Here is a 24107-nt window from a genome sequence, read left to right as displayed (position 1 = left end):
ACTATGTGGGCTAGAGACCAAAACAGTGAACACAGCAAATGTAACACATATAGTATCAGCTAAACTTGGCTTCTAATCAGAAATGATATGCCCTGTAAACAAATGTCCGGATGCGTTCTTCATTGAGTGTTTTGTTGCATGCTGCTTGACTCTGAAGCATTAATTAACTAGAGTCAATCAGGTCATAGAAGTGCCACATTCCCTTCCTTTCTAACATAATCCAGATTACATGTCAGTGGAGAGCAGAGATTACCACTAGGCAACCATCATCAGTGATTTCTGTATTATCTCGCCACTGCAGCTCGATGCTGCTCTTCTGCTCTTCCTCTGGGGGTTACAGAACCAAACAGCTAACACTATCGGACAGCAACATGGATAAAAGGGATGATGTCGGCAGGCTAGTGCGCCTTTTGGGATGAGTACTGCTCTGGATGATGAGAAATGCCCTTTGCTTAAAGCAGAGACTCTCCGCATAGCAACCAAATTGTTCAGACACAAGTCTGTATGTACAGTATATTGAAATGACTCATCGTACATGGAGGCTTAGGTTAAAGGCCTTATTACCATCTAGCTAACCCACGACCACAGGGCATTGGTTTGTGATATAAAATGAAACTAGCGTGTCAAGTACAATATGGATGCATCCCAAGTCTCTAAAGTGGCCAAGAAGTCCCTTATCCTACAGTGCCTACAGAATAGTACCGTAGTATGCCTGGCCTTCGTTCTATTGTACTGTATATCTGCTACTGATGTGAAAGGTGAATTGATGCAAGTATTACAACAGCCACCAGTCTGTATACTCTGTGAGGCTGGTGCAATTCATTTTAACCTGAGAAGCAGTCTCTTTCAGACCAGGACAAAGCCACTTGATAGAACCAGGATGCACTAGGTAGTTGACATAAAGATGGCCCTGTAAAATTACTTTTACAGCTCACCAGTCACCAGTAACCTAGTGTGAATGCAGAAGGAACAGAGAGTGGATGTGTTTTATACAACAACAACAAAAAGCCTATCTGTGTCCCAAGTGACTGTAGCTGTGTTATTGTGTCATGTAACAATCTAATACAGATCTTTAAATAGGCTCTGACTGTCTCAATCTCAGTTGGCAGGCACAGAGCACTGACCACCTGTTACCTAAGAGGAAACAGGTTCTTCGGGTTGGGGAAAGGATTTAAGAAAAGTCTGATTTTCTTTTTTTCATCAACGTGGACAACAACGGGCATTAGAAAGAACAATTACATGAATCCCTGCCTGTCTGGTTCAAAAGGACTATTTACACACTCTCTCTGGCTTGCTCCAACCTTCTCTGTCTTTATCCCTCTTTCTAGCTCCTTCTCTCTCTATCTATTTCTCTCTCTCGCTCCCTCTCTCTCTCTCTCTCTCTCTCTCTCTCTCTCTCTCTCTCTCTCTCTCTCTCTCTCTCTCTCTCTCTCTCTCACACACACACACACACAGGGTTGTGTGCATACCTATGTTCCGGTCTACTAAACCTGTCTGAGCTAGAGGCTGATAGCCTACTCCCATGTCTTACATCATTATCTATTATGCCCAGATTGCCCACACAGAAACATTCAAGTATACATTTCGCTAGCCTATATAACCTTTATTTCCACAAATATACTACTTTAGCCTAATGTTCCTCTATTTCGCTATCCAATGCACTGGCAGTATACCCTTGAAAATGAAAACCTGGCACGAGGGCAACTAATATGCTACTACGCGGATGGATGAATAGATGGATGGCTGGCTGCACGTTAACAATGTAACGTTGTTGCTGTGGACCGGATGCTTCATGCCAGGCATCAGGCATCCGAGCAACAGCAGGTGCGCTGTGGCCAGAACGGTTCAGGCTACCCTTCAGACCAATTAGTAGTCTACTTACTTTCAGTGATCTTCTGTAACCCAAGTACATCCTCAGGCGATATTACGGGGTTTCTTAGCAACTCGTCTTCCGATGTAACCGGGACCCCAGCATCTGTCGAGTTGCAGCCTTTCTTCACTTTCATGGCCACGAGCGGTTTGGGTTGCGACTGGCGGGAACTGGGGCTTCTGCTGCTGCTGTCGAGATCTCCGCTGCCACGGTTCGTATTATTAGTTACCGCTTTCTTCGCACTGGCGTTAGGTGCGTCCTGGCTATTACACACAGCCTCTGTGCTGGTACAAGAATAGCTCATTCTCCGTGCCTCCTCCCCCTCCCGATCTGGTGAAGATACAAATCAGTCTCTCTCCCTCCCTCACCCAAGGCTCAACGGCTCTCTCACTCGGTATGTAATTTAAATCCTTAAAGTTCTTTAAACCCGTCTGTCCGTGACTGCTTGTGTGCGGCGGCTGAATAGCCCTTGCTCTTGGAGCGCGCGTGTGGTGGTGGCGGGGGTTTACTGACTTCAGAACGTAGAGAGAGGAAGGAGGGATGTGGTGGGTCGTCTGCACTCATACGAAAGCATCATAAACCGTTCATGAAAATACATACAAACTCAAATGATAGCAGGATATTCTCACATAAACGGAGTCCTTTCACCCTACATGCATCTCTGCGGTGGCCAACTAGCGCATGGACATGCGCATCCGCATTGAACAGCCTATGTATGACTCATTCAATTGTTACTGTAACTTCTCATCAATTTATGACATGATCATTACATGATTCCCAGAAACTGTAAAAATGGCCACTTGGCCAGTGTAGGTCATGTCAAGCAGTTGTCCCTTTTAATCAGCTCACATCCATGACTATTCACGTGTACATATGCAATTTACATGTTTGCAGATATTTTGCCATTACTGATCATATCTACAGAAATCAGCGATTCAGACAGCATTTTGGACACATTCTTACCAAAATTCTGTGAATAATTTAACATCCTTATATACCGTATCTGGCACAAGTGCCAGACGTGGTTGTGTATTCTACATCACTATGAACATTTTAAGATATTTCAGGGCATATTACAATTATATTTCATACAGTTATGGTCCTGCAAAATGTTATGATAAGACCACATTGAGTTGTTTGGTAGCCATATTGGAAAAGAGCTTCTGTGGGGCTAGTGAATTATGTGATGGCCCTATAGCTACAAATCTTTTTTTAAACCCTGTTCTACCGTGTGCCTCTATCAAGAAAGTTACAATCCAAAAACGTAGCTGCCACATTACATGGAATTATATGACTAAACGTCCAACATTCTAATGTCAATGGCACAATATGGGCAATTTTTAAACAATAGTTGCAGCTGATGCTTTCAAAGTTGGTTATATTATACAGTACCAGTCAAAAATTTGGACACACCTACTCATTCAAGGGTTTTTTATTCTACATTGTAGAATAATAGTGAAGACATCAAAACTATGAAATAACACATGGAATCATGTAGTAACCCAAAAAGTATATATTTGAGATTCTTCAAAGTAGCAACCTGTAAGGGTGCGTGCTGGTAGCAGGGAAGTCAGGTGCAGGAGATCGAACTTGGTATAAACGGAGCAGTTTAATAAGTGCTAAAAAACTCAGAAAACCAAAATATACAAAATAATACAAGTGGGTACAAAACCCGTCGCACACCAGAACATAACTTGCACAATGCTTACAAACTAACAATCACCAACAAGGACAATGAGGGGGAACAGAGGGTTAAATACACAACATGTAATGAATGAGATTGAAACCAGGTGTGATACAAGACAAGACAAAACCAAAGGGAAATTAAAAGAGGATCAGCGATGGCTAGAAGGTCGGCGACTTCGACCGCCGAAAGCCGCCCAAACAAGGAGAGGGACCAACTTCGGCGGAAGTCGTAACAGTACTCCCCCCCTGACGAGCGGCTCCAGCAGCGCGTCGACACCGGCCTCGGGGACGACCAGGAGGGCGAGGCGCAGGGCGATCCGGACGAAGACGGTGGAACTCCTGCAGCATAGATGGGTCCAACACGTCCTTGACCGGAACCCAGCACCTCTCCTCCGGACCGTACCCCTCCCACTCCACGAAATACTGGCCCGTCGCCTCGAATCCAGTATGGAGCGAACGGAGTACGCCGGGGCCCCCCTGATGTCCAGAGGGGGCGCAGGAACCTCCCGCACCTCAGACTCCTGGAGCGGGCCAACCACCACCGGCCTGAGGAGAGACAAATGGAACGAGCAGTTAATACGGTAATCGGGTGGAAGCTGTAACCTATAACAAACCTTGTTCACTCTCCTCAGGACTTTAAATGGCCCCACAACCCGCGGACCCAGCTTCCGGCAGGGCAGGCGGAGGGGCAGGTTTCGGGTTGAGAGCCAGACCCGGTCCGTCTCACTGCGGTGGCGATCTGCATTAACCTTCTGGCGCGTCACGGCCTGCTTAAGGTGGACACGGACGGCTTCCCATGTTTCCTCCGCTCGCCTGAACCAGTCGTCCACAGCAGGAACCTCGGTCTGACCCTGATGCCAAGGCGCCAGAACAGGCTGGTACCCCAGTACACACTGGAAGGGAGAGATGTTAGTGGAGGAGTGGTGGAGCGAGTTCTGTGCCATCTCGGCCCAGGGCACGAACTCCGCCCACTCCCCCGGCCGGTCCTAGCAATAGGACCAAAAGAAACCTGCCCACATCCTGGTTCACTCTCTCCACCTGCCCATTACTCTCAGGGTGAAAACCTGAAGTAAAGCTGATCGAGACCCCCAGACTTTCCATGAACGCCTTCCAGACCCTAGACGTGAACTGGGGACCCCGATCAGGCACTATATCCTCAGGCACCCCGTTGTGCCGTAAGACGTGTGTAAATAAGGCCTCCGCAGTTTGTAGGGCCGTACTGAGAACGGGCAGAGGGAGGAGACGACAGGACTTAGAGAAACGATCCACAACGACCAGGATCGCAGTGTTACCCTGTGAGAGTGGAAGAACAGTCAGAAAATCCACCGACAGGTGCGACCAAGGCCGCTGTGGAACATAACTTGCACGATGCTTACAAGCAAACAATCACCGACAAGGTCATTGAGGGGGAACAGAGGGTTAAATACACAACATGTAATGAATAGGATTGAAACCAGGTGTGATACAAGACAAGACAAAGCCAAAGGAAAAATGAAAAGAGGATCAGCGATGGCTAGAAGGTCGGTGACTTCGACCACCGAACGCCGCCCGAACAAGGAGAGGGACCAACTTCGGCGGACGTCGTGACACAACCTTTTGCCTTGATGACAGCTTTGCACACTCTTGGCATTCTCTCAACCAGCTTCATGAGGTTGTCCCCTGGAATGCATTTCAATTAACAGGTGTGCCTTGTTATAAGTTAATTTGTGGAATTTCTTTCCTTCTTAATGCGTTTGAGCCAATCAGTTGTGTTGTGACAAGGTAGGGGGGTATACAGAAGATAGTCCTATTTTGTAAAAAAACAAGTCCATATTATGGCAAGAACAGCTCAAATAAGCAAAGAGAAATGACAGTCCATCATTACTTTAAGACATGAAGGTCAGTCAATCCGGAAAATTTCAAGAACTTTAAACGTTTCTTCAAGTACAGTCGCAAAAACCATCAAGCGCTATGATGAAACTGGCTCTCATGAGGATTGCCACAGGAAAGGAAGAGCCAGAGTTACCTCTGCTGCCGACAATAAATTAGAGTTAACTGCACCTCAGATTGCAGCCCAAATAAATGTTTCACAGAGTTCAAGAAACAGACACATCTAGGGCCTCCCGGGTGGCGCAGTAGTCTAGGGCACTGTATCGCAGCGCTAGCTGTGCCACCAGAGACTCTGGGTTCGCACCCAGGCTCTGTCGCAGCCGGCCGCGACCGGGAGGTCCGTGGGGTGACGCACAATTGGCCTAGCGTCGTCCGGGTTAGGGAGGGTTTGGCCGGTAGGGATATCCTTGTCTCATTGCTGCGCACAAGCGACTCCTGTGGCGGGCCGGGCGCAGTGCGCGCTAACCAAGGCAGCTAGGTGCACAGTGTTTCCTCCGACACATTGGTGCGGCTGGCTTCCGGGTTGGAGGCGCACTGGGTTAAGAAGCAGTGCGGCTTGGTTGGGTTGTGTTTCGGAGGACGCATGGCTTTCGACCTTCGTCTCTCCCGAGCCCGTACGGGAGTTGTAGCGATGAGACAAGATAGTAATTAATAACAATTGGATACCACGAAAATTGGGGAGAAAAAGGGGGTAAAAAAAAGAGAAAGAAACAGACACATCTCAAAATCAACTGTTCAGAGGAGACTGCATGAATCAGGCCTTCATGGTCTAATTGCTGCAAAGAAACTACTGCTAAAGGACACCAATAAGAAGAGATGAGCAATGGGCATTAGACTGGTGGACATCTGTCTTTTGGTTTGATGAGTCCAAATTTTAGATTTTTAGATCCAACCGCCGTGTCTTTGTGAGACGCAGAGTAGGTGAATGGATGATCTCTACATGTGTGGTTCCTACCGTGAAGCATGGAGGAGGAGGTGTGATGGTGTGGGGGTGCTTTGCTGGTGGCACTGTCTGTGATTTTTTTAGAATTCAAGGCACACTTAACCAGCATGGCTACCACAGCATTCTGTAGCGATACGCAATCAAATAAAATGTTATTTGTCACATACACATGGTTAGCAGATGTTAATACGAGTGTAGTGAAATGCTTGTACTTCTAGTTCCGACCATACAGTAATATCTAACAAGTAATCTAACCTAACAATTTCACAACAACTACCTTATACAGTAATCCCTCGTTTATCGCGGGGGTTACGTTCCGAAAATGACCCGCGATAAGTGAAATCCGCGAAATAGAATATTTTTTTTTTTTTACAATTAGCAACTATTACATGTATACAAATACAGTGACTCACGTGTAGGCCGTTTCACTGCTCTTCAGACTGGGCCGCTGCATCCTGACTGCGCTCTGCAGTGTTCTCTTCTTCTGAAGCCCGCGGTGCAGGTGTGTTTGTTCGGGAGAAGAACATAATGATAGGCAGCTGTTGTCGCTCTTTTTTCTTCTTTGCAAAAAGATCCTTGTACACCGACATGCCACCATCGATTACGTTGGAGAACTGTAATGAACGGCTCATCAAAGGGTCCCATTCCTCAGCTACTCGCTTAAGTTCAGTGGCCATTCGCACCATGGTTGCTAAGCGATGTACGTACACATAACTGCACGAGACGACAAAATGATAGCACAATTCGTAGCATGTTTTGATACAAGAAGCGGGAGTGAGTTTTTAGCGAATCAGAATGCAGAGCACAATGCACCAAAAAAAAAAAAAAAATGCATTATGAAAATCCGCGAAATAGCGAATCCGCGATAAGTGAACCGCGAAGTGGCGAGGGATCACTGTACACACAAGTGTAAAGGAATGAATAAGAATATGCACATAAAAATATATGAATGAGCGATGGCCGAACGGCATAGGCAAGATGCAGTAGATGGTATAGAGTACAAAATATACATTTGAGATGAGTAATGTAGGGTATGTAAACATTATATAATGTGGAATTGTTTAAAGTGGCTAGTGATACATTTATTACATACATTTTTCATTATTAAAGTGGCTAGAGATGAGTCAGTATGTTGGCAGCAGCCACTCAATGTTAGTGATGGCTGTTTAACAATCCCATCTGGTTTGCGCTTAGTGGGACTATCATTTGTTCTTCAACAGGACAGTGGCCCAAAACACAGCTCCAGGCTGTGTAAGGGTTATTTGACCAAGGAGAGTGATGGAGCAGTACATCAGATGACCTGGCCTGGCCAATCACCCAACCTCAACCCAATTGAGATGGTTTGGGATGAGTTAGACCGCATCGTGAAGGAAAAGCAGCCAACAAGTGCTCAGCATATGTGGGAACTTCTTCAAGACTGTTGGAAATACATTTGTGGCCTGCTGGAGGTCATTTTGCAGGGCTCTGGCAGTGCACCTCCTTGCACAAAGGCAGAGGTAGCGGTCCTGCTGCTGGGTTGTTGCCCTCCTACGGCCTCCTCCACGTCTCCTGATGTACTGGCCTGTCTCCTGGTAGCGCCTCCATGCTCTGGACACTACGCTGACAGACACAGCAAACCTTTTTGCCAGAGCTCGCATTGATGTGCCATCCTGGATGAACTGCACTACCTGAGCCACTTGTGTGGGTTGTAGACTGCGTCTCATGCTACCACTAGAGTGAAAGCACCGCCAGCATTCAAAAGTGACCAAAACATCAGCCAGGAAGCATAGGAACTGAGAAGTGGTCTGTGGTCACCACCTGCAGAACCGTTCCTTTTTTGGGGGTGTCTTACTAATTGCCTATAATTTCCACCTTTTGTCTATTCCATTTGCACAACATCATGTGAAATTTACTGTCAATCAGTGTTGCTTCCTAAGTGGACAGTTTGATTTCACAGAAGTGTGATTGACTTGGAGTTACATTGTGTTGTTTAAGTGTTCCCTTTATTTTTTTGAGCAGTGTATTTATATTTTTGACTACTTTTACTTCTACTTCACTACACTCCTTAAGAATATATTGTATTTTTTACTCCATACATTTTCCTTGACACCCAAAAGTACTTGATTCATTTTGAATGCTTAGCAGGACAGGGGAAATAGTCAAATTCACGTCAACCGAACATCCCTGGTCTTCCCTACTGCCTCTGATCTTGCGGACTCACTAAACACACATTCTTTGTTTGTAAAAGATGTTGGAGTGTGACTCTGGCTTTCCGTAAATAAATAAAAAAACAAGAAAATGGTGCCATTTGGTCTGATTAATATAAGGAATTAGAAATTATTTATACTTTTACTTTTGATACTTAAGTATATTTAAAACCAAATACTTTTAGACCTTTACTCAAGTAGAATTTTACTGTGGGACTTTTACTCAAGTATGACAGTTGGATACCTTTTCCACCACTGGCAAAGCTGTCATCAAGGCAAATGGTGGCTACTTTGAAGAACGTAAAATATATAATATATTTGTTTAACACTTTTTTGGTTACTACATGATTCCATATGTGTTATTCCATAGTTGATGTCTTCACTATTATTCTACAATGTAGAAAATAAATAAATAAAAACCCTTGAATGAGTAGGTGTATCCAAACTTTTGACTGGTACTGTATATAATTTGAAAGGTAATTTCATGATCTTTCAGAACCACCTGTCAAACAAAGTTTAAAATGTATCAGGGTTTCTGATTTAAAGCCATTTATACAGGTAATTTTGATATGTACCCTAGAGGTCAGAGATCAAAGTTCTGTTGACCTGAACTTTCTGAACATGTGTCTGATGTATAACTGTGAATCTAAGCTTTCCAATGATATATGATTAAAGGGTATAAGCGAGAAATAACTTGTTGCATATTGACATTGTCATAGGGTAAATTCCCTATGAAAAAACATTGGGATGGAGGGATGAAAGAAAGAGTGATAACACACAGAAAGCTATCATTGCTGCACTGCTATCACACATTTTCCAACATTAATGACAGACTTAAAAATGTAAAACAAATCACTCTGACATTGGCCCAAGTGAGCCCCCGACAGTCCAAATTTGGGGGTCTGGCTCATGGACTATTTGTTGGATTGCATGAACATGACATGGTTACAGTTTGTCACTGTTGATGTTGATGCAGGATTGCCTTTGTGAGGATATCCATATTATGTAGAATAATGTTTTGAATGTTCAGCATAACTTATATGAAAACGTGGGACAAACACCACAGATAATCATACAACACACAAGAGAACAAAAAGTCAAACAAGTAACTTGACATGAGCCACTGATTGCGTTTCCAGCACTGAGGTTAGGAATCTTCATTCATTTTTTTTATTTTATTGGAAAGTTGCTTTCCAGATGCCAGCATCCCTGAGAAATATATAGTGTATATAACAAGATTCCTCAGCAACCCCATCATTAAGAGGGGGGAGGGGTCTCCCAAAAGGTCAGCATGTCTAGAAAAACACTACCAGGTAGCCTACAGCAGCCTGTCTCCCAATCATGCCCCCTAGCTCACTTCCTCCTTCAGACAGCCTCACTGCCCTAGACTGAGTGGGTCATGGGCATAGCTTCACTGCCCTAGATTGAGTGGGTCATGGGCATAGCTTTGAAGCCTTGAAGGTAGAATGTCATTGGGGAAATTATGGTTGAGGTGCAATCCCTAGACTAGAAGGTGGCCTTGGGGGAGAGTACATGGGGAAACAGTGCCTCCCGTGGATGATTGAGCTCACTGCAGGGCATGGACAGAGCACAGAGAGCTGGCAGCTGTCCATCATAGCTTAGGGACGAGTGAGAGCAGTATGTAGTATCTCTGCTCGCTAAAATCATTCACAGATCGCAGGAGGGTAGAGCATTGTAATGAACAGGCTTATTCGGCATCATTAGGTATATAGCTAAGAAACACATAAGCAACTAAGATGTATAAAATAAATTGGGTTTGCAGATATGGAAACAAACTAGTGAACACAAACTAATGAAGTTATATAACTTATTAAAATCTTTGTTAACTAATTCCCTTTCTCCAATTAAAATCCCCATCATAAATATCATAAATATTCTCATGCTATAATTCCATCAGGTCTTGGAGCAGAGAGTACAGCTATCACTTTCACCAGTATTATTATATTCAGGCATTGTGGAAGTCAGCTGCAGGTGAACTGCAGTAGGAACCTTTGCCCATTAGGTGGCACTGTCTTCATTCAAGGATTGTGCATCACAGTACACACACCCTGAATGTTGCTACTTGTAAAAGTGATTGAGGTGGAGCCAGTGATGTACGCTGTTAGCTTATGTTGGCTGTGTGGAGTTCCAAGATGGAGCTCCAGACCCAGGGATGGTTAGCTCCAGGGCAAGCCAGGCCCCTTCCCCTCTGTCCTGCTGGCCCATGACCCGTCGCCTGCCTGGCCCCTTCTAGACGGTCCACTCAAAGCAGCCTCTGCGATGTGTCTGCATGTCCCTCACTCTACGGATGGACTGGATCTGGGGATGGTGGGCGCCCCACTCGTTCCAGTGCTTGAAGACACCGCACTCGAACACGTACTGGTAGCCACGGTAACCGGGGTACTGGTAGCCAACCCAACTGTCATCCAGAGAAACAGACAGAGATAATGAGAGAGAGAAATGGAAGTTAACATCTTAAATCAAATGGATGTGTAGATGGATGGATTGATTGATAAGTTAATATGCCAACTCACGTTCCACCAGTGACCTGGATACTGGCCACACGGTCCTGGAAGCCGTAGGACCACAGACTGGGGATATCCTCATCACACACCTCCATCTTACGGCCCTCAAAGTTATTACACTCAAACAGGCAGATCTTGTGGTCCTGGGTGTCCTGTAGGCATAGAGGGACAGAGGGAGGGATATCAGCAATAGAGTTTACCCCCTATTCACCCACATCCCTCAGACGAGGAGGGGAAGCCAGTTAGACTAGAGTATCCATGTAGTGGATGGATGGATAGACTAACCATGCGAACGGGCCTGACGGACATGAAGCGGTCACACCTGTAGCTGTTGCTCCAGGTATCCCAGCGGGGGTACTCTCCCTTCTCCAGCATGAACATTTCTCCACTCAGGTTCTGCTGCTCATAGCCCACCCAGCTGTATGGGGACATTATAAAAGTGTTACAGCACAACTATAACACACTTATGAATTAACACAACTCTTATGATCAGAAGCCTTGAGGCTAGGTACAGCTAAGTGATTAGAAGGTTCCTAGGTGACATCATGTTAGATGTCACATGTTCATCGCAAAAGTCATCATTGGAAATTGTATGTTGTAAATTAACTATGTATCAGGTGCCTCATTGGACTAAGATAACATTAGTATTAGTAGGTTTTATTGGTTTCTCTCAGTCATAGACTGAACCAATTTACAATCATAACATCAATCACATAATTATCAAATAGTTCAGGATTGTATTATCAAAACACTTAATATAATAAAAGGTAAAAATATGTAATATATACAAAACAACAATACTACGACAACAAGGTTTGGGGTGGCAGCTTTAGAAAAGGCATCTTCAGAGTTCTTAGGAAGGCATTTCTAAGGCCTTGGGCTATATGGTGTGTGCATTGATCACTTTAGTGAAGTATGGAACGGGAGAGTTCTGATAGCGGCCTGTGTGTGTTATGGGAGTGTTCAGTTTGTGGCTGTTGCGGGTTGCCTGTCCAGTAATCTGAGGTCTGGTAGGGGGGAGCCAGTCTGCAAACTGGGAGTTCTGTGGGGATTTAGCAAATGTCAGGCAGATCTGCTCCCGTCTGCTGGTTTTGAGGGCTTCCCAGTAGCTGGTGTACGACCCGCTCAGAATTATTCTGCAAGCTTTCTTCTGGACACGCTCCAGCTGACAACTTCACTCTAATGGCTCGAATAATATGAATCCCTATGAATGTATTTTTTAATCTTCTATGTAAACAGATGAAGTTAGATATGACGTACGGTCCACACTCCACCCTGATGGAGCCGATCCTCTCAAAGTTCTTCTCACACAGGTTACGGCACTCAGTGATGCACTCCATCATACGACCCTGGAAGTTCTCAAACTCAAACAGGTACATCTGTAAAGATAGCGAATACCACAGTATGGTCATTTACCGTAGTAAGCTATAATATAATACTGTTAATGATTTGATATGGAGATCTTTGATCAAGATGCCGGTCTTGGGCATTTAAAACAACTGGAAATGCTGTATCTTCGCTAGAGATTATTAGTTATGATAAGTAGTTTGTTAAAAAAAGTGTGTTGACCTACTTTGTGGGCACGCAGCCCCATGGCTGGGTGGCTCCCAATGCTGCCCTGGGCTCCGGAGTGGGACATGGTTGAATCTGTGGCCAAACAGGAAGAGAGGGAGGGAGAGAAATAAAGAGGGAGAGAGGTTAAAGCCTAGCCTCTTGGAAAAACAGCTTCCTTTGACCTTCATATTGTGACATTCATTTTAGTCATTTAGCAGACATTCTTATCCAGGGCAACTAGGGTTAAGTGCTTTGCTCAAGGGAACATCAACAGATTCTCATCTCGTTGGCTCAGAGATTCAAACCAGCGAACTTTTAGTTAATGGCCCAACACCCTTAACCACTAAGCTATCTGCAGCCCATGCCCCAGCTGTGTATCTATTCAACAGGCCCCTGGCCCGCCAAGAGTCATATCTGTTCAGCTAAATAGATAAAAGAATGTTTCCCACAGGTTTCATATACAAAAGAGAAAAAAAGACCAACAGTAGTTCATGTTCAACTCAATGACTATAAACAGATTTCAATATTCGTCTTTTGGCAAAACTCCATATCAAAACCCACTTGTCCACCCAAACTATTAATGAGAACATAATCTACTTGTATCTAGTCACTCGAGGTCTTAATCGAGACTGGTTTATAGGCTTTTTCCTCTATCATTAACTCTACCCCAAAACACACCTTTTGATGGTGAAGCCTGTTCTAAGAGACTTGCCTGTGCAATTTACCCCCACTAAATATTCCATAAAGAGCAATTCCTCTGAAAAAAATAAAATCTCTAAAGATCTTTTTTAAACAACATGCTCAAACATATTTCTTACAATTACTAAATTCAGTGACACTGAGCACACTTTCATCTGCCAGATGCAGGTAGGCCTGTCATGTAGTATTACTGAGCTGAGAGAAGATCACAGTCAAACATGGGCTCATCTCTCTCACCGCCATTTCCCATTAAAAAAACCACGGAACAGACAGAACGTCAAAGTAATGCAAAACATCACTCTCCTGACATAAGACAAAGAACATCCCAGAGTTAATTGAAGTCAAAAGCTTCAATTTGACAGTCCTTGATTTAGGTAATGGGACGAAGAGACCACACCTTTGCCCCCCATCTCTCTCGCTCACAACCCCCTTCCCTGAGCGTGAATCTCACCAAGTGGCTGGTTGTCAGGTACAAGGGAGGAACGGACGTCCAGAAAGATAAGCCTATGAGTTGAAATCATGCCCCCAGAGTAGGGATATATATACATTTACATCCCCATGCCGCCTATTGGGCCGGGATCCCACCTCGTCATTGGATGAGCAGGGTTCTCTTTGGGGGGGGGGGGGTCATATATGCTGATCTCCACTAAGCCATGCTGAGTCGGCTGCTCGCTTTGTTGTCCTGTGCTGTGTGGTGGATCTCGCGCTGTCTCGCTCTCTCTAGCAGAGCAAGCAATGTGCTGACCTATTGTGTGTAGTGCGAATAGGCGGGCCGGCTACTGTTCAGTTGGAACTGGCACGCAGGGAGGCAGGTATGCACACACAGTTTGGTGTTTGCTAGGTTTTGTTTTCTGCTATAGCATATAGACACCTCAACGGACAGTAGTGTCTGTCAGACTGCCAACATCTAGTATAGTGAGGGGAACACAGCAAAAGGACTTGGCACCCATGTCATTTTACAATACAAGAATGGTTTACAGTGAAACAGTCAGAACATGACATAGCTAGATATTCTCTGCCTGGCCTAAGTGGAAATCATCAGGTACAGTTGGGTGAAGAAAGCAGTTTTGTAAAGCATGTTTGGTACAGGTGTCACATTATATAGTACATCATGTCAAAGATAAAGGGGGCGATCAAGTGGATTAGGATAGAAATAGTGCTCTGGCACCCCAATGGTGGAACAAACTCCCTCACGACGCCAGGACAGCGGAGTCAATCACCACCTTCCGGAGACACCTGAAACCCCACCTCTTCAAGGAATACCTAGGATAGGATAAAGCAATCCTTCTGCCCCCCCCCCCCTTAAAAGATCTAGATGCACTATTGTAAAGTGGCTGTTCCACTGGATGTCATTAGGTGAATGCACCAATTTGTAAGTCGCTCTGGATAAGAGCGTCTGCTAAATGACTTAAATGTTATTGATAATGGTGCTTAATATACTCTACAAGTCTAAGCTGTTGGGAGGGGGGGGGTTCTACTAAGCTAACATATGGAATTGTTTTAAGATTATCAAATCATGGATCATTTAGCTATTTGATTTTGAAATGTAGGACACTTAGGTAGAAAAAACATATTTACTACTATAGCCCATAGAAATGCATTTAATAACACCTTCATAAATGGCAACAAAGACAGTCCAAAAAATAAATAATAAGGATTTGAAGTGTCTGTCCTATATCTAGGAGACATAAGAAAGCGCAGGATTTTTTTATTTTAAATAATAATATATATTTAACCATCTCCGTACTTCCATTCATTTGTATGGGTTACCTTCAGATGAGTCCCGTGACACTTATGGAGTCATATTAGTTTGTAGCCTAAATGGTTCAGACGCTATGGACATTTGTGAGAAGACCGATTTTCGGGATGTCACATGGTCTGACAAACACCGCTGTAGCTCGGCCGCCTTCCACCGCAGATGCGGAGGATTGAGATGCAGCCCATGCGGTTCAACTCTACCATTGAAATCGTGATTGTGCCTCTGTCATCAAACTGGAGGGGTTCGGTATGAAATACACTCCGTTCTAGATGTGCTGGGTGGTACCACCTCAAGGCTTACTATAAAAGCAGGTGAGAGCGTACCTTATGTGGCAATGGTCTTGTAAGCAACCTGGTCTCTAAGCATTTCGTATTATTTTGTATGTAAATCCGAGACACTCCATTTAGTATGATATGTTATGTTTCGTATTGTATCTATTCATTTGTGGATGTCCATTACTTGTTTCAAATCAAAATCAAATATTATTGATCACATACAGTACACATGGTTAGTAGATGTTATTGCGAGTGTTGCGAAATGCTTGTGCTTTTAGTTCCAACAGTGCAGCAATATCTAACAATTTCACAACAAATATCTAATACACACAAATCTAAGTAAGTTATGGAATAAGAATATATATATGGATGTCAGAGCGGCATAGGCTAAGATGCAGTAGATAGTATAGAATACAGTATATACATTATTAAAGTGACTAGTGTTCCATTTACTAAAGTGGCCAATGATTTCAAGTCTGTATGTAGGCAGCAGCCTCTCTGTGCTAGTGATGGCTGTTTAACAGTCTGATGGCCTTGAGATAGAAGCTGTTTTTCAGTCTAGCTTTAATGCGCCTGTACTGACCTCACCTTCTGGGTGGAAGCAGGGTGAACAGGCAGTGGCTCGGGTGGTTGTTCTCCTTGATGATCTTTTTGGCCTTCCTGTGACTTCAGGTTCTGTAGGTGTCCTGGAGGGCAGGTAGTCTGCCCCCGGTGATGCGTTGTGCAGACCGCACCACCCTATGGAGAGTCCTGATATGTTACGAATTGCAATTCATATTATATTTTACGAATATGTTACAAATTTGCAAAATGTATGATATGTTACAAATTCTAGCTAGGTAGCTAGATGGCTAACATTAGCTGGCTGCTAACATTATCTAGGCTAGGGATTAGGGTTAAAGTTAGGGTTAAGTTTAGGAGTTAGGTTAAAGGGTTAGGAGAAGGGTTAAGGTTAGGGGAAGGGTTAGCTAACCATCTAAGCAGTTGCAAAGGAGCTAAAAAGTAGTAAGCAGTTGAAAAGTTGCTAATTAGCTAAAATGCTAAAGTTGCACCCTGACCAACCACCCTACTTTCATTTTGCCTTAAGTAACCATTGGTCTTTATGTAACCATACCAAACGTACCATATCATACTAATGTTACATCTAGTCTATGAGACCAGGCTGTGGTAAGTGGAGTGTGTCAATATTTGCATGATGCTTCCTTGACTAGACCACTGACATTAAACAAAATTCAAAAGGCAGTAAGTTACATTTCCTTTGGGAATTCAAAATTACACCGCAAGTTGCAATAGATGTCAGGAACTCTGCACCTTACCACTGTGAGCTAACTGTCCAGAGGAGTGTTTGCTCTAGATGCACAATCTTATTATCAGAGCGTGCCAATGGACTTCTGGTAAGTATGCTTTAGTGAGAAAGTGTTGGGATCAGGTACAACTACCCCCCCTCACCCAAATGTATATTTATGAAAAATTCCCCCCAGCCACAAAGTCTCACCTGAATGTATTTTGTTTTAAATTTGAAGGGGTTGAGCTGTAACGGCTGTTGGAAGGAGAGGACCAAGGTGCAGCGAGGTACGTGTCCATATTTACTTAATGAACACTGAAATAACAAAAATAACAACGTGAACGACCGAAACAGTTCTGGCTGGTGCAGACACACAACAGAAAACAACTACCCACAAAACACAGGTGGGATGACCTAAGTATGGTTCTCAATCAGAGACAACGATAGACAACTGCTTCTGATTGAGAACCACACATAGAAATATAAAACATAGAACAAAAACATAGAATGCCCACCCCAACTCACGCCCTGACCAAACCAAAATAGAGACATAACAAAGGAACTAAGGTCAGGGCGTGACATGGGCAAAGGATGAAATTTGGGTTGAGAGTTACCATTTAAGGAAAATGTTCTCGTTTAGTATTTCTCCAGTAGGTTTCCTCAGGGAGAAAGCCTGCACTTCTATGTCAAAGATAATAAAACAAAAATACTATAGTAGTGTCTGCAAGAACACTACAGCAAATACTACAGTCAGCAAAAACACTACAGTACATATTATGGTATACTACAATCCGCAAAAAACACTACATTAAGTACTGTAGTATACTGTATACTACAGTTTTTATGCTGTAGTTAACTTTTAACTGCCTAGTTAAAAGGCAATTTTTTTTGGAAACACTTCACTATACTACAGTATTCACTGTACTGTTTTGTCCACAAAAAACTACAGTGAATGGAGCCAGCAGCATAACACCCTGCATCCCACTTCTGGCTTAAATCTCAATCTCAGGGTTGGTCCTGGATGGGAGACCAGATGCTGCTGGAAGTGGTGTTTGTAGGGCCAGTAGGAGACACCTTCTTCTGGTTAAAAAATAAATCATTTCCCCAAGGCAGTGATTGGGGACATTGCTCTGTGTAGGGTGCTGTCTTTCAGATGCAACGTGAAATGGGTGTCCTGGCTCTCTGTGGTCACTAAAGATCCCATGGCACTTATTGTATGAGTAGGGATGTTAACCCTGGTGTCCTGACTAAATTCCCAATCTGACCATCATGGCCACCTAATCATCCCCAGCTTCTAATTGACTCATTGATCTCCCCAATTGTCATCTAAGAAACACATTTTTAAATGGTTAGAATTTTGGTACATCCTCTTTCTGACGTGTGTCTCTATCTTTTCCCTCAACAGCATATACATTAACTACTGCAATCGTGTCGTGGGTTAGGGGTTGGGCTATGACCAGCACTGGGTGTAGTCTATGTCTGTATAATCATGGGGTCCGGACGCTTGTCCAGGGGCTTGTGTTAATCGGCACTGGGCACGGTGCCCTGCGTCCAGACCAGTACACCAGCACACCATGGTAGGCGGGGGAGAGCCTAAAGCCCTGCGGTTCAGTATGGAACAATGGAGGGCCCAGCAATGTGCTGACTCCTACCCCGTCCCACAGGCCTGGGCTCCATTTACCACCACTGTGTATAAATAGGCCCGTTTACTCAGGGGTCAGGACATCGTTTTGTGGAGCCCCCCTTGAGCGCTACACAGCAATTTTTTGGGGTAGGTCAGGTAAGCCCTCCATCTTTAGACCGTTCAGCCTATAGCCTTTTGCCAGCATTGTTGTCCATTTACATTGTCCATTCTCCTGTTTTTTTCCTTTGCTGTTTTCTGCTGAGCCTTGGGAATGTATAGAAAGGGTCATACGCACACACACATTCTCTAAATGGACACGCCAATCGTCATCATAGTCAACATCATACATGACGCCATCAACAGCACAGTTTACTTTACACACTCAGGGTGTGACAATGGCATGACTTACAGGCACATGACACAATGGTCCACAATGTAGAATTTATAACAACTAATAAAGAAAAACATAATTATCACATATCATTCAGAAATGTGGATGGATGCTTTGCATTGTACCATTTTATTTGTGGTATTACATACCAACGGTAGATACCAGGCCTATGTATTAGAGAGGATTCTTTCCAGTATTATACTATAGTATTTGCACTTCTCTGTTGGTATCCGTTTTCTGCTTTGTATCATCGCTCTGGCTTTAGCTAGCTGTTTTTGTATCGTCGCTCCTCTCTTTAGCTAGCTGTTTTTGTGGTGTGCATCTCCTCCCTCAGCCCTATGTGCATTGTATTATCATCAGCAACAGCCAGGGCAGTGCTTTGTTTGGGCTTGTCATGAGTCTCTTGCATAGATTCTCTAGTTCCAGCCACATTAGCATAACCATTACATTAATATATTTGGGCATTAGCTGCTGGGCACAGACTGATGCAAGAGCTAGAGCTGAGTGGAGATGAGGTCCATTTGGGGTTTAGTCAGGTCTACCCTGGTCTCCCTGTAAGGCCAAACAGAAATGTGACTGCGTGACTGTCTGTGACTGTGTGCTTTCTGCACTGCAGGTCAATTATTACTGAGATATCAAACATGGCGCTGACTACTCCTAACCCAGTGGGACCATGGAAGGTGAGTCAGTGTTAGGTACACCACGTTTCCACAACCCTTTCCATTTTTCCTTGACAGACGTAAGAGGAGAAAGGAAAGCTTTGCACACGGAAGTGCATTCTCTAGCAGAGACACTGGTTGTGTTAAAAACAGTAAAAAAATATATATTTTTAAAAACAGCAATAGCGGGTCGGGCAGATTACAAATATGCACTATATCCTCTGTCCTAGATCACTGTCTACGACCAGGAGAACTTCCAGGGAAAGCGTATGGAGTTCACTGCTTCCTGCCAGAACATCATGGAGTGTGGTGTGGACAACATCCGCTCCCTGAAGGTCGAGTGTGGAGCGTAAGTCAGCCAGCCCCCCAAAACACATGTACATACTGTAGGATATTTATCTCCCTGACAGGTTACACATTATCCTTCAAGCCATTGCACAGGCAACAATTTCTAAGGGATACTGATAGACACATACTGTATCATGGACACATGACAAAGTCTTTGCCCCACCTTTGCAACTATCCACATGTACTGTATATCTCTATACCTCTGTATCTCCATGTCTTGCTATTCATCACTATGTCTCGCTATTTATCTCTATGTCTCTCTATCACTTTGTATCTATCCGACTTTCCATGTTTCCCTAGCTCTGTCTCTCTCTGTGTATGTGTAGCTGGGTAGGGTACGAGCACTCCAGCTTCTCCGGGCAGCAGTTTGTGTTGGAGCGTGGAGAGTACCCTCGCTGGGAGTCCTGGAGCGGCAGCAACGCCTACCACATCGAAAGGTTGATGTCCTTCCGCCCAGTCTGCTCTGCTGTGAGTGTACTATCCAAGCCTACTTCCTGTTCCTGCCAGACTAGACAGACACTCTCCTCTGTGGACTATGTTCCAATATCCATTGTAGAATTCCACTTAGAATGCCCAAGACATTCACATTGTATGCTAGTACCGATATTGGAACAGAAGCCTGGGTTCTGGCCTCAGTCCATGTCTCTGGCTCTTGTGAGTGACATTGACAGAGTCTGGCTCTACTCAGTATTACAGACACTGACATTATTACATTTAACAGATAAAAGTAGCTGTCCTCGATAGCCTCTACCAGCATTATTGAAAGTACTAAATGACAAAGTGAATAAAACACAGTATTACAAAGATTTCATACTTTCATTCATAGTTCTACACAGTATATCTTTCGTAAATAGTTTGGAGTGAAACAGGTTGAATGTAACCTGACATTGCCTACTCCTCTCTCTGAACTGCACAGAACCATAAGGAGTCCAAGATTGTGGTGTTCGAAAGGGAGAACTTCATTGGCAAGCAGTGGGAGATGAACGATGACTACCCCTCCCTGCAGGCCATGGGCTGGGGCAACAACGAGATCGGATCCATGCAGGTCCAGAGTGGAGCGTAAGTAGTAGGAGTAGAATTCCTGGCTTCCTTTTTCACACTACAGAAGACTATGCTCATAACAAATCAGAAATAGAGGAATCAGGCCTCCCCAGTGGCGCAGCGGTCCATGGCACTGCATCTACAGACCCGGGTTCATTCCTGGGTTGTCCCATAGGATGGCGCACAATTGGCCCAGCTACGTCAGGGTTAGGAGTGGGTTTGGCCGGAGGGGCTTTACTTGGCTCATCGTGCTCTAGCAACTTCTTGTGGTGGGTCGGGTGCCTGCAAGCTGACCCCAGTCGCCAGTTGAACGGTGTTTCCTCCAACACATTGGTGCGGCTGGCTTCCGGGTTAAGTGGGCGGGTGTTCAGGAGCGAGGTTAGGTGGGTCATGTTTTGGGGGACGCATGACTCCACCTTCGCCTCTCCCGAGCCCGTTGGGGAGTTTCAGCGATGAGACAAGATCGAATTTGGGGAGAAAAATACAAAACTTGGACAAACTGATAAAAAGGTTTAAGGTGCAGTAAGAATAAAATCCATTGTAATAACTATATAATTCAAATCCATTGTAATAACTATATAAACTGTGAGAGCATAATCCTTTCTGTAATAGATCATAATATAACTAAGCAAAAAACTTTCAGAACTGAAATGATTATTTATCTAAATGAGTGTCCTGTGACCTTACTGACCTCTCTTTGCCAAATGTGTTCAAGGGACACTATGGTGATTTTTTTGGTGTCCCTGGATATTATACAGAGACTAACATGTACTGTAGAGGCCAACTCTTTCTGATCTGCAAGTGCCTAGACTCTGAACATCATGAGGGGCCACAGTGGCTGGGGGGCAAGCATAGAGAAAATGTTTCAGTTTAAAGTAAGTTTGCTGCAACTCTACTCATTTTGCCATGTGGTGGAGAGAAATATTTGCAGGTTTTAATATGATATCTGATGATCAATGGGGAGCCACCGGTTGGTAATTCAATGATGATTTCTGCAAGTTTAGATAGCTTGCTCGACTAATTTACCAATCTGAAAAATGTTTGCTGACATTGTTTTAATTGATTGACTGTCATAAGAAGAAAAAAAACTGCTTATGTACAACCAAATTTTGAAATTGCACCTTTAGTATTACATTTTTTTTTGTGGAACTTGATCTCCGGACCCACAAAAGTGGCCGCCAGTTGCCGATCCCTGCTCTACAGGGTAAGGGCTGGGGCTTGTTTCCTGGTATTTTCTCACTTCACCCACTTCCTCTCCATCTCCTCTTTAGCTGGGTGTGCTACCAGTTCCCCGGTTACCGTGGCTACCAGTACATCATGGAGTGCGACCGTCATGGCGGAGAGTACAAACACTACAGGGAGTGGGGCTCCCACGCTCAGACCTTCCAGGTCCAGTCTCTGCGTCGCATCCAGCAGTAAGAGCGTCCACAGCCTCCTCCCTCTTTCACCCCTCCTCTTCCTCCTTTCCCCTCATCCCTCCTTCGCCCTATCATTCCAAGCTTGACCAGTAGTCCTGTTAAACCTCCAAGACCGACGGCTCCTGAAGCTTCTGGTGCTCCACAGCGACAAACCTGTTTCCAGCACTTTTGTTTTGTTCCATCGCCAAAAGAAGAAAAACGAGAGAACGAAAGAATAAGATAGAAAAGTGACATATGCATCCCACATCAAGCGGAGTGAAGGGTCTCGGGTGATGTGGTGGTACAACCCAGGCTTTGATGCTGTTCTTCAGTGTTGTCACAGGGAATTCACAGCCACAGTGATCAATAAAGACAAAATTAGCAAAAAAATAAACAGCGATACAAGTCTGCTATTAACCTGCTCAAGTGTCTTTACTCTTTTCACTGTCTTCTCTTGCATCTCTCTCAGCCCTTTCCTCTGTAGGCGACTACTTTCTAATGAAGGCTTCACTATCTGTAATAGAAGTTAGTAGAGTATGTCAATATGCACCGGCCTACCATACAAAAGGGCTATAATCTACTGGTTCATGGTCAGCATCAGGTTTCCGGTCACTATAAAACGGGTCAAACTGGGCTGGAGTTACACCACAGCATTCCACCACTTCTAGGCCTACCCTTACAAGCCTACAGTAGCAGACAAGTAGCTATAAACTCTTAGTTGAAATGACCCTATAATGTCAGTTAATTTTATGTAAAGTAGTTCCATCACCTTGAGCAAACTAATTTCACCCTTGCTTATAAGAAATATAGAAAATATTGTTAAGAAATACAAAGTGTCTACTAAGTATACTGAAAGCAAACTGACATATATTACACCCTTATTACACGCTATAGCACAGCACACGTTTAGAAACTCCAGTAATCAACGTATTTTAGCCATAATTCAACATACAGTACAAAGATTAAATAATGATTGAAATTAAATACTTTGTGTAATGTAAAATGTTTTAATTAAACTCAGGTCTATTGCCAAATCAAAGTTTATTTGTCACGTGCGCCGAATACAACAGTGAAATGCGTACTTAGAGGCTCTAACCAATAGTGCAAAAAAGGTGTTATGTGAACAATAGGTAAGTAAAGAAATAAAACAGTAAAAAGATAACCGAAAGGTTGCAAGTTCAAATCCCCGAGCTGACAAGGTACAAATCTGTCGTTCTGCCGTCAAATCTGTTACTAGGCCGTCATTGAAAATAAGAATTTGTTCTTAACTGACTTCCCTAAATAAATATAGGTAAAATAAATTTAAAAAAATTGAGTGCCAAATCTTGCCTAAATGCATGGTGTCTGTCAGGCCTATCCTATGCAATTTAGTATCAATAGCCTATACTGTATGAGGAATATGTTTAGGAAATTTAGACTATGGTAATATTGGCAATTTACGACCTACCACATTTCAGAAATATTCATACAATGTATATATATTACATTACTGATTAATGTTGACGTCATTGTACATAACTAAAATGCACTGTACTTAACTAAAATGCACTGTACATGTAGTCTCAAAGTCTAGCTTCTTCAAGCCACCTTAAAAAGGAGGGTCAATGCGATCTGGAATCCTTGGGGTGTTCCTGCCCTAAACCCTAACCTCTACTCTTACCCTAACTTGAAAGATAACCATTACGTAACCCTACCCCTTAAAACCTCTTATGGCTGCAATCCCGTTAACGGGATTATATGACAACAGCCAGTGAAAGTGCAGGGCGCCAAATTCAAACAACAGAAATCTCATAATTAAAATTCCTCAAACATTTATGTGTCTTATACCATTTTAAAGGTAATCTTGTTGTTAATCCCACCAAAGTGTCCGATTTCAAATAGGCTTTTCAGCGAAAGCACCACAAACGATTATGTTAGGTCACCACCAACTCACAGAAAAATTCTGCCATTTTTCCAGAGGAAAAAAGCACAAATAGAGATAAAATGAATCACTAAC

General features: G+C 43.8%; 2 protein-coding genes across 11 annotated transcripts; one reads left to right on the top strand and one right to left on the bottom strand.

Moving 5' to 3' along the window:
• Positions 1 to 1513: 1513 nt before the first annotated feature.
• Positions 1514 to 22528, top strand: LOC129822597 (beta-crystallin A1-2). Of its 10 annotated transcripts, none has more exons than XM_055880954.1 (8): positions 1988 to 2264; positions 16890 to 16938; positions 18057 to 18422; positions 19283 to 19346; positions 19556 to 19674; positions 20000 to 20141; positions 20590 to 20732; positions 21986 to 22528. In XM_055880954.1, the coding sequence occupies exons 4-8, from the start codon at positions 19308 to 19310 to the stop codon at positions 22131 to 22133; spliced, it is 591 nt and encodes a 196-aa protein (XP_055736929.1). In that variant the 5' UTR covers positions 1988 to 2264; positions 16890 to 16938; positions 18057 to 18422; positions 19283 to 19307; the 3' UTR covers positions 22134 to 22528. The 10 variants fall into 10 exon arrangements, with proteins under 10 accessions (XP_055736923.1, XP_055736929.1, XP_055736928.1 ...); XM_055880953.1 differs by having other exon boundaries at positions 18057 to 18431; XM_055880959.1 differs by having other exon boundaries at positions 1996 to 2081; positions 18057 to 18431.
• On the bottom strand, positions 10132 to 13880 carry LOC129822607 (beta-crystallin B3-like). Its single transcript, XM_055880976.1, has 6 exons — positions 13784 to 13880; positions 12653 to 12726; positions 12340 to 12458; positions 11365 to 11497; positions 11089 to 11231; positions 10132 to 10973 (listed from the first exon to the last, which is right to left on the bottom strand). Exons 1-6 carry the CDS (start codon positions 13878 to 13880, stop codon positions 10805 to 10807), a joined length of 735 nt encoding a protein of 244 aa, XP_055736951.1. The 3' UTR covers positions 10132 to 10804.
• Positions 22529 to 24107: the final 1579 nt, after the last annotated feature.

This window comes from Salvelinus fontinalis, chromosome 24 (genome assembly GCF_029448725.1).
Source record: "Salvelinus fontinalis isolate EN_2023a chromosome 24, ASM2944872v1, whole genome shotgun sequence".
Classification (NCBI taxonomy): domain Eukaryota; kingdom Metazoa; phylum Chordata; class Actinopteri; order Salmoniformes; family Salmonidae; genus Salvelinus; species Salvelinus fontinalis.
This window is presented reverse-complemented; position numbering and strand designations above follow the sequence as displayed.

Bases quoted from the DNA above. Each gene is read 5' to 3' on its own strand.
- LOC129822597 (XM_055880948.1), top strand. From the start codon at position 1,786: ATGCTTCATGCCAGGCATCAGGCATCCGAGCAACAGCAGGTGCGCTGT. The intron at 2,082-19,282 runs GTTCGTATTATT...TCTGCACTGCAG, and splicing joins TCGAGATCTCCGCTGCCACG to GTCAATTATTACTGAGATAT. The intron at 20,142-20,589 runs GTGAGTGTACTA...TGAACTGCACAG, and splicing joins TCCGCCCAGTCTGCTCTGCT to AACCATAAGGAGTCCAAGAT.
- LOC129822607 (XM_055880976.1), bottom strand. From the start codon at position 13,880: ATGTATATATATCCCTACTCTGGGGGCATGATTTCAACTCATAGGCTT. The intron at 11,232-11,364 runs GTTAGTCTATCC...CTATGCCTACAG, and splicing joins CCGTCAGGCCCGTTCGCATG to GACACCCAGGACCACAAGAT. The intron at 10,974-11,088 runs GTGAGTTGGCAT...TCTGGATGACAG, and splicing joins ATCCAGGTCACTGGTGGAAC to TTGGGTTGGCTACCAGTACC.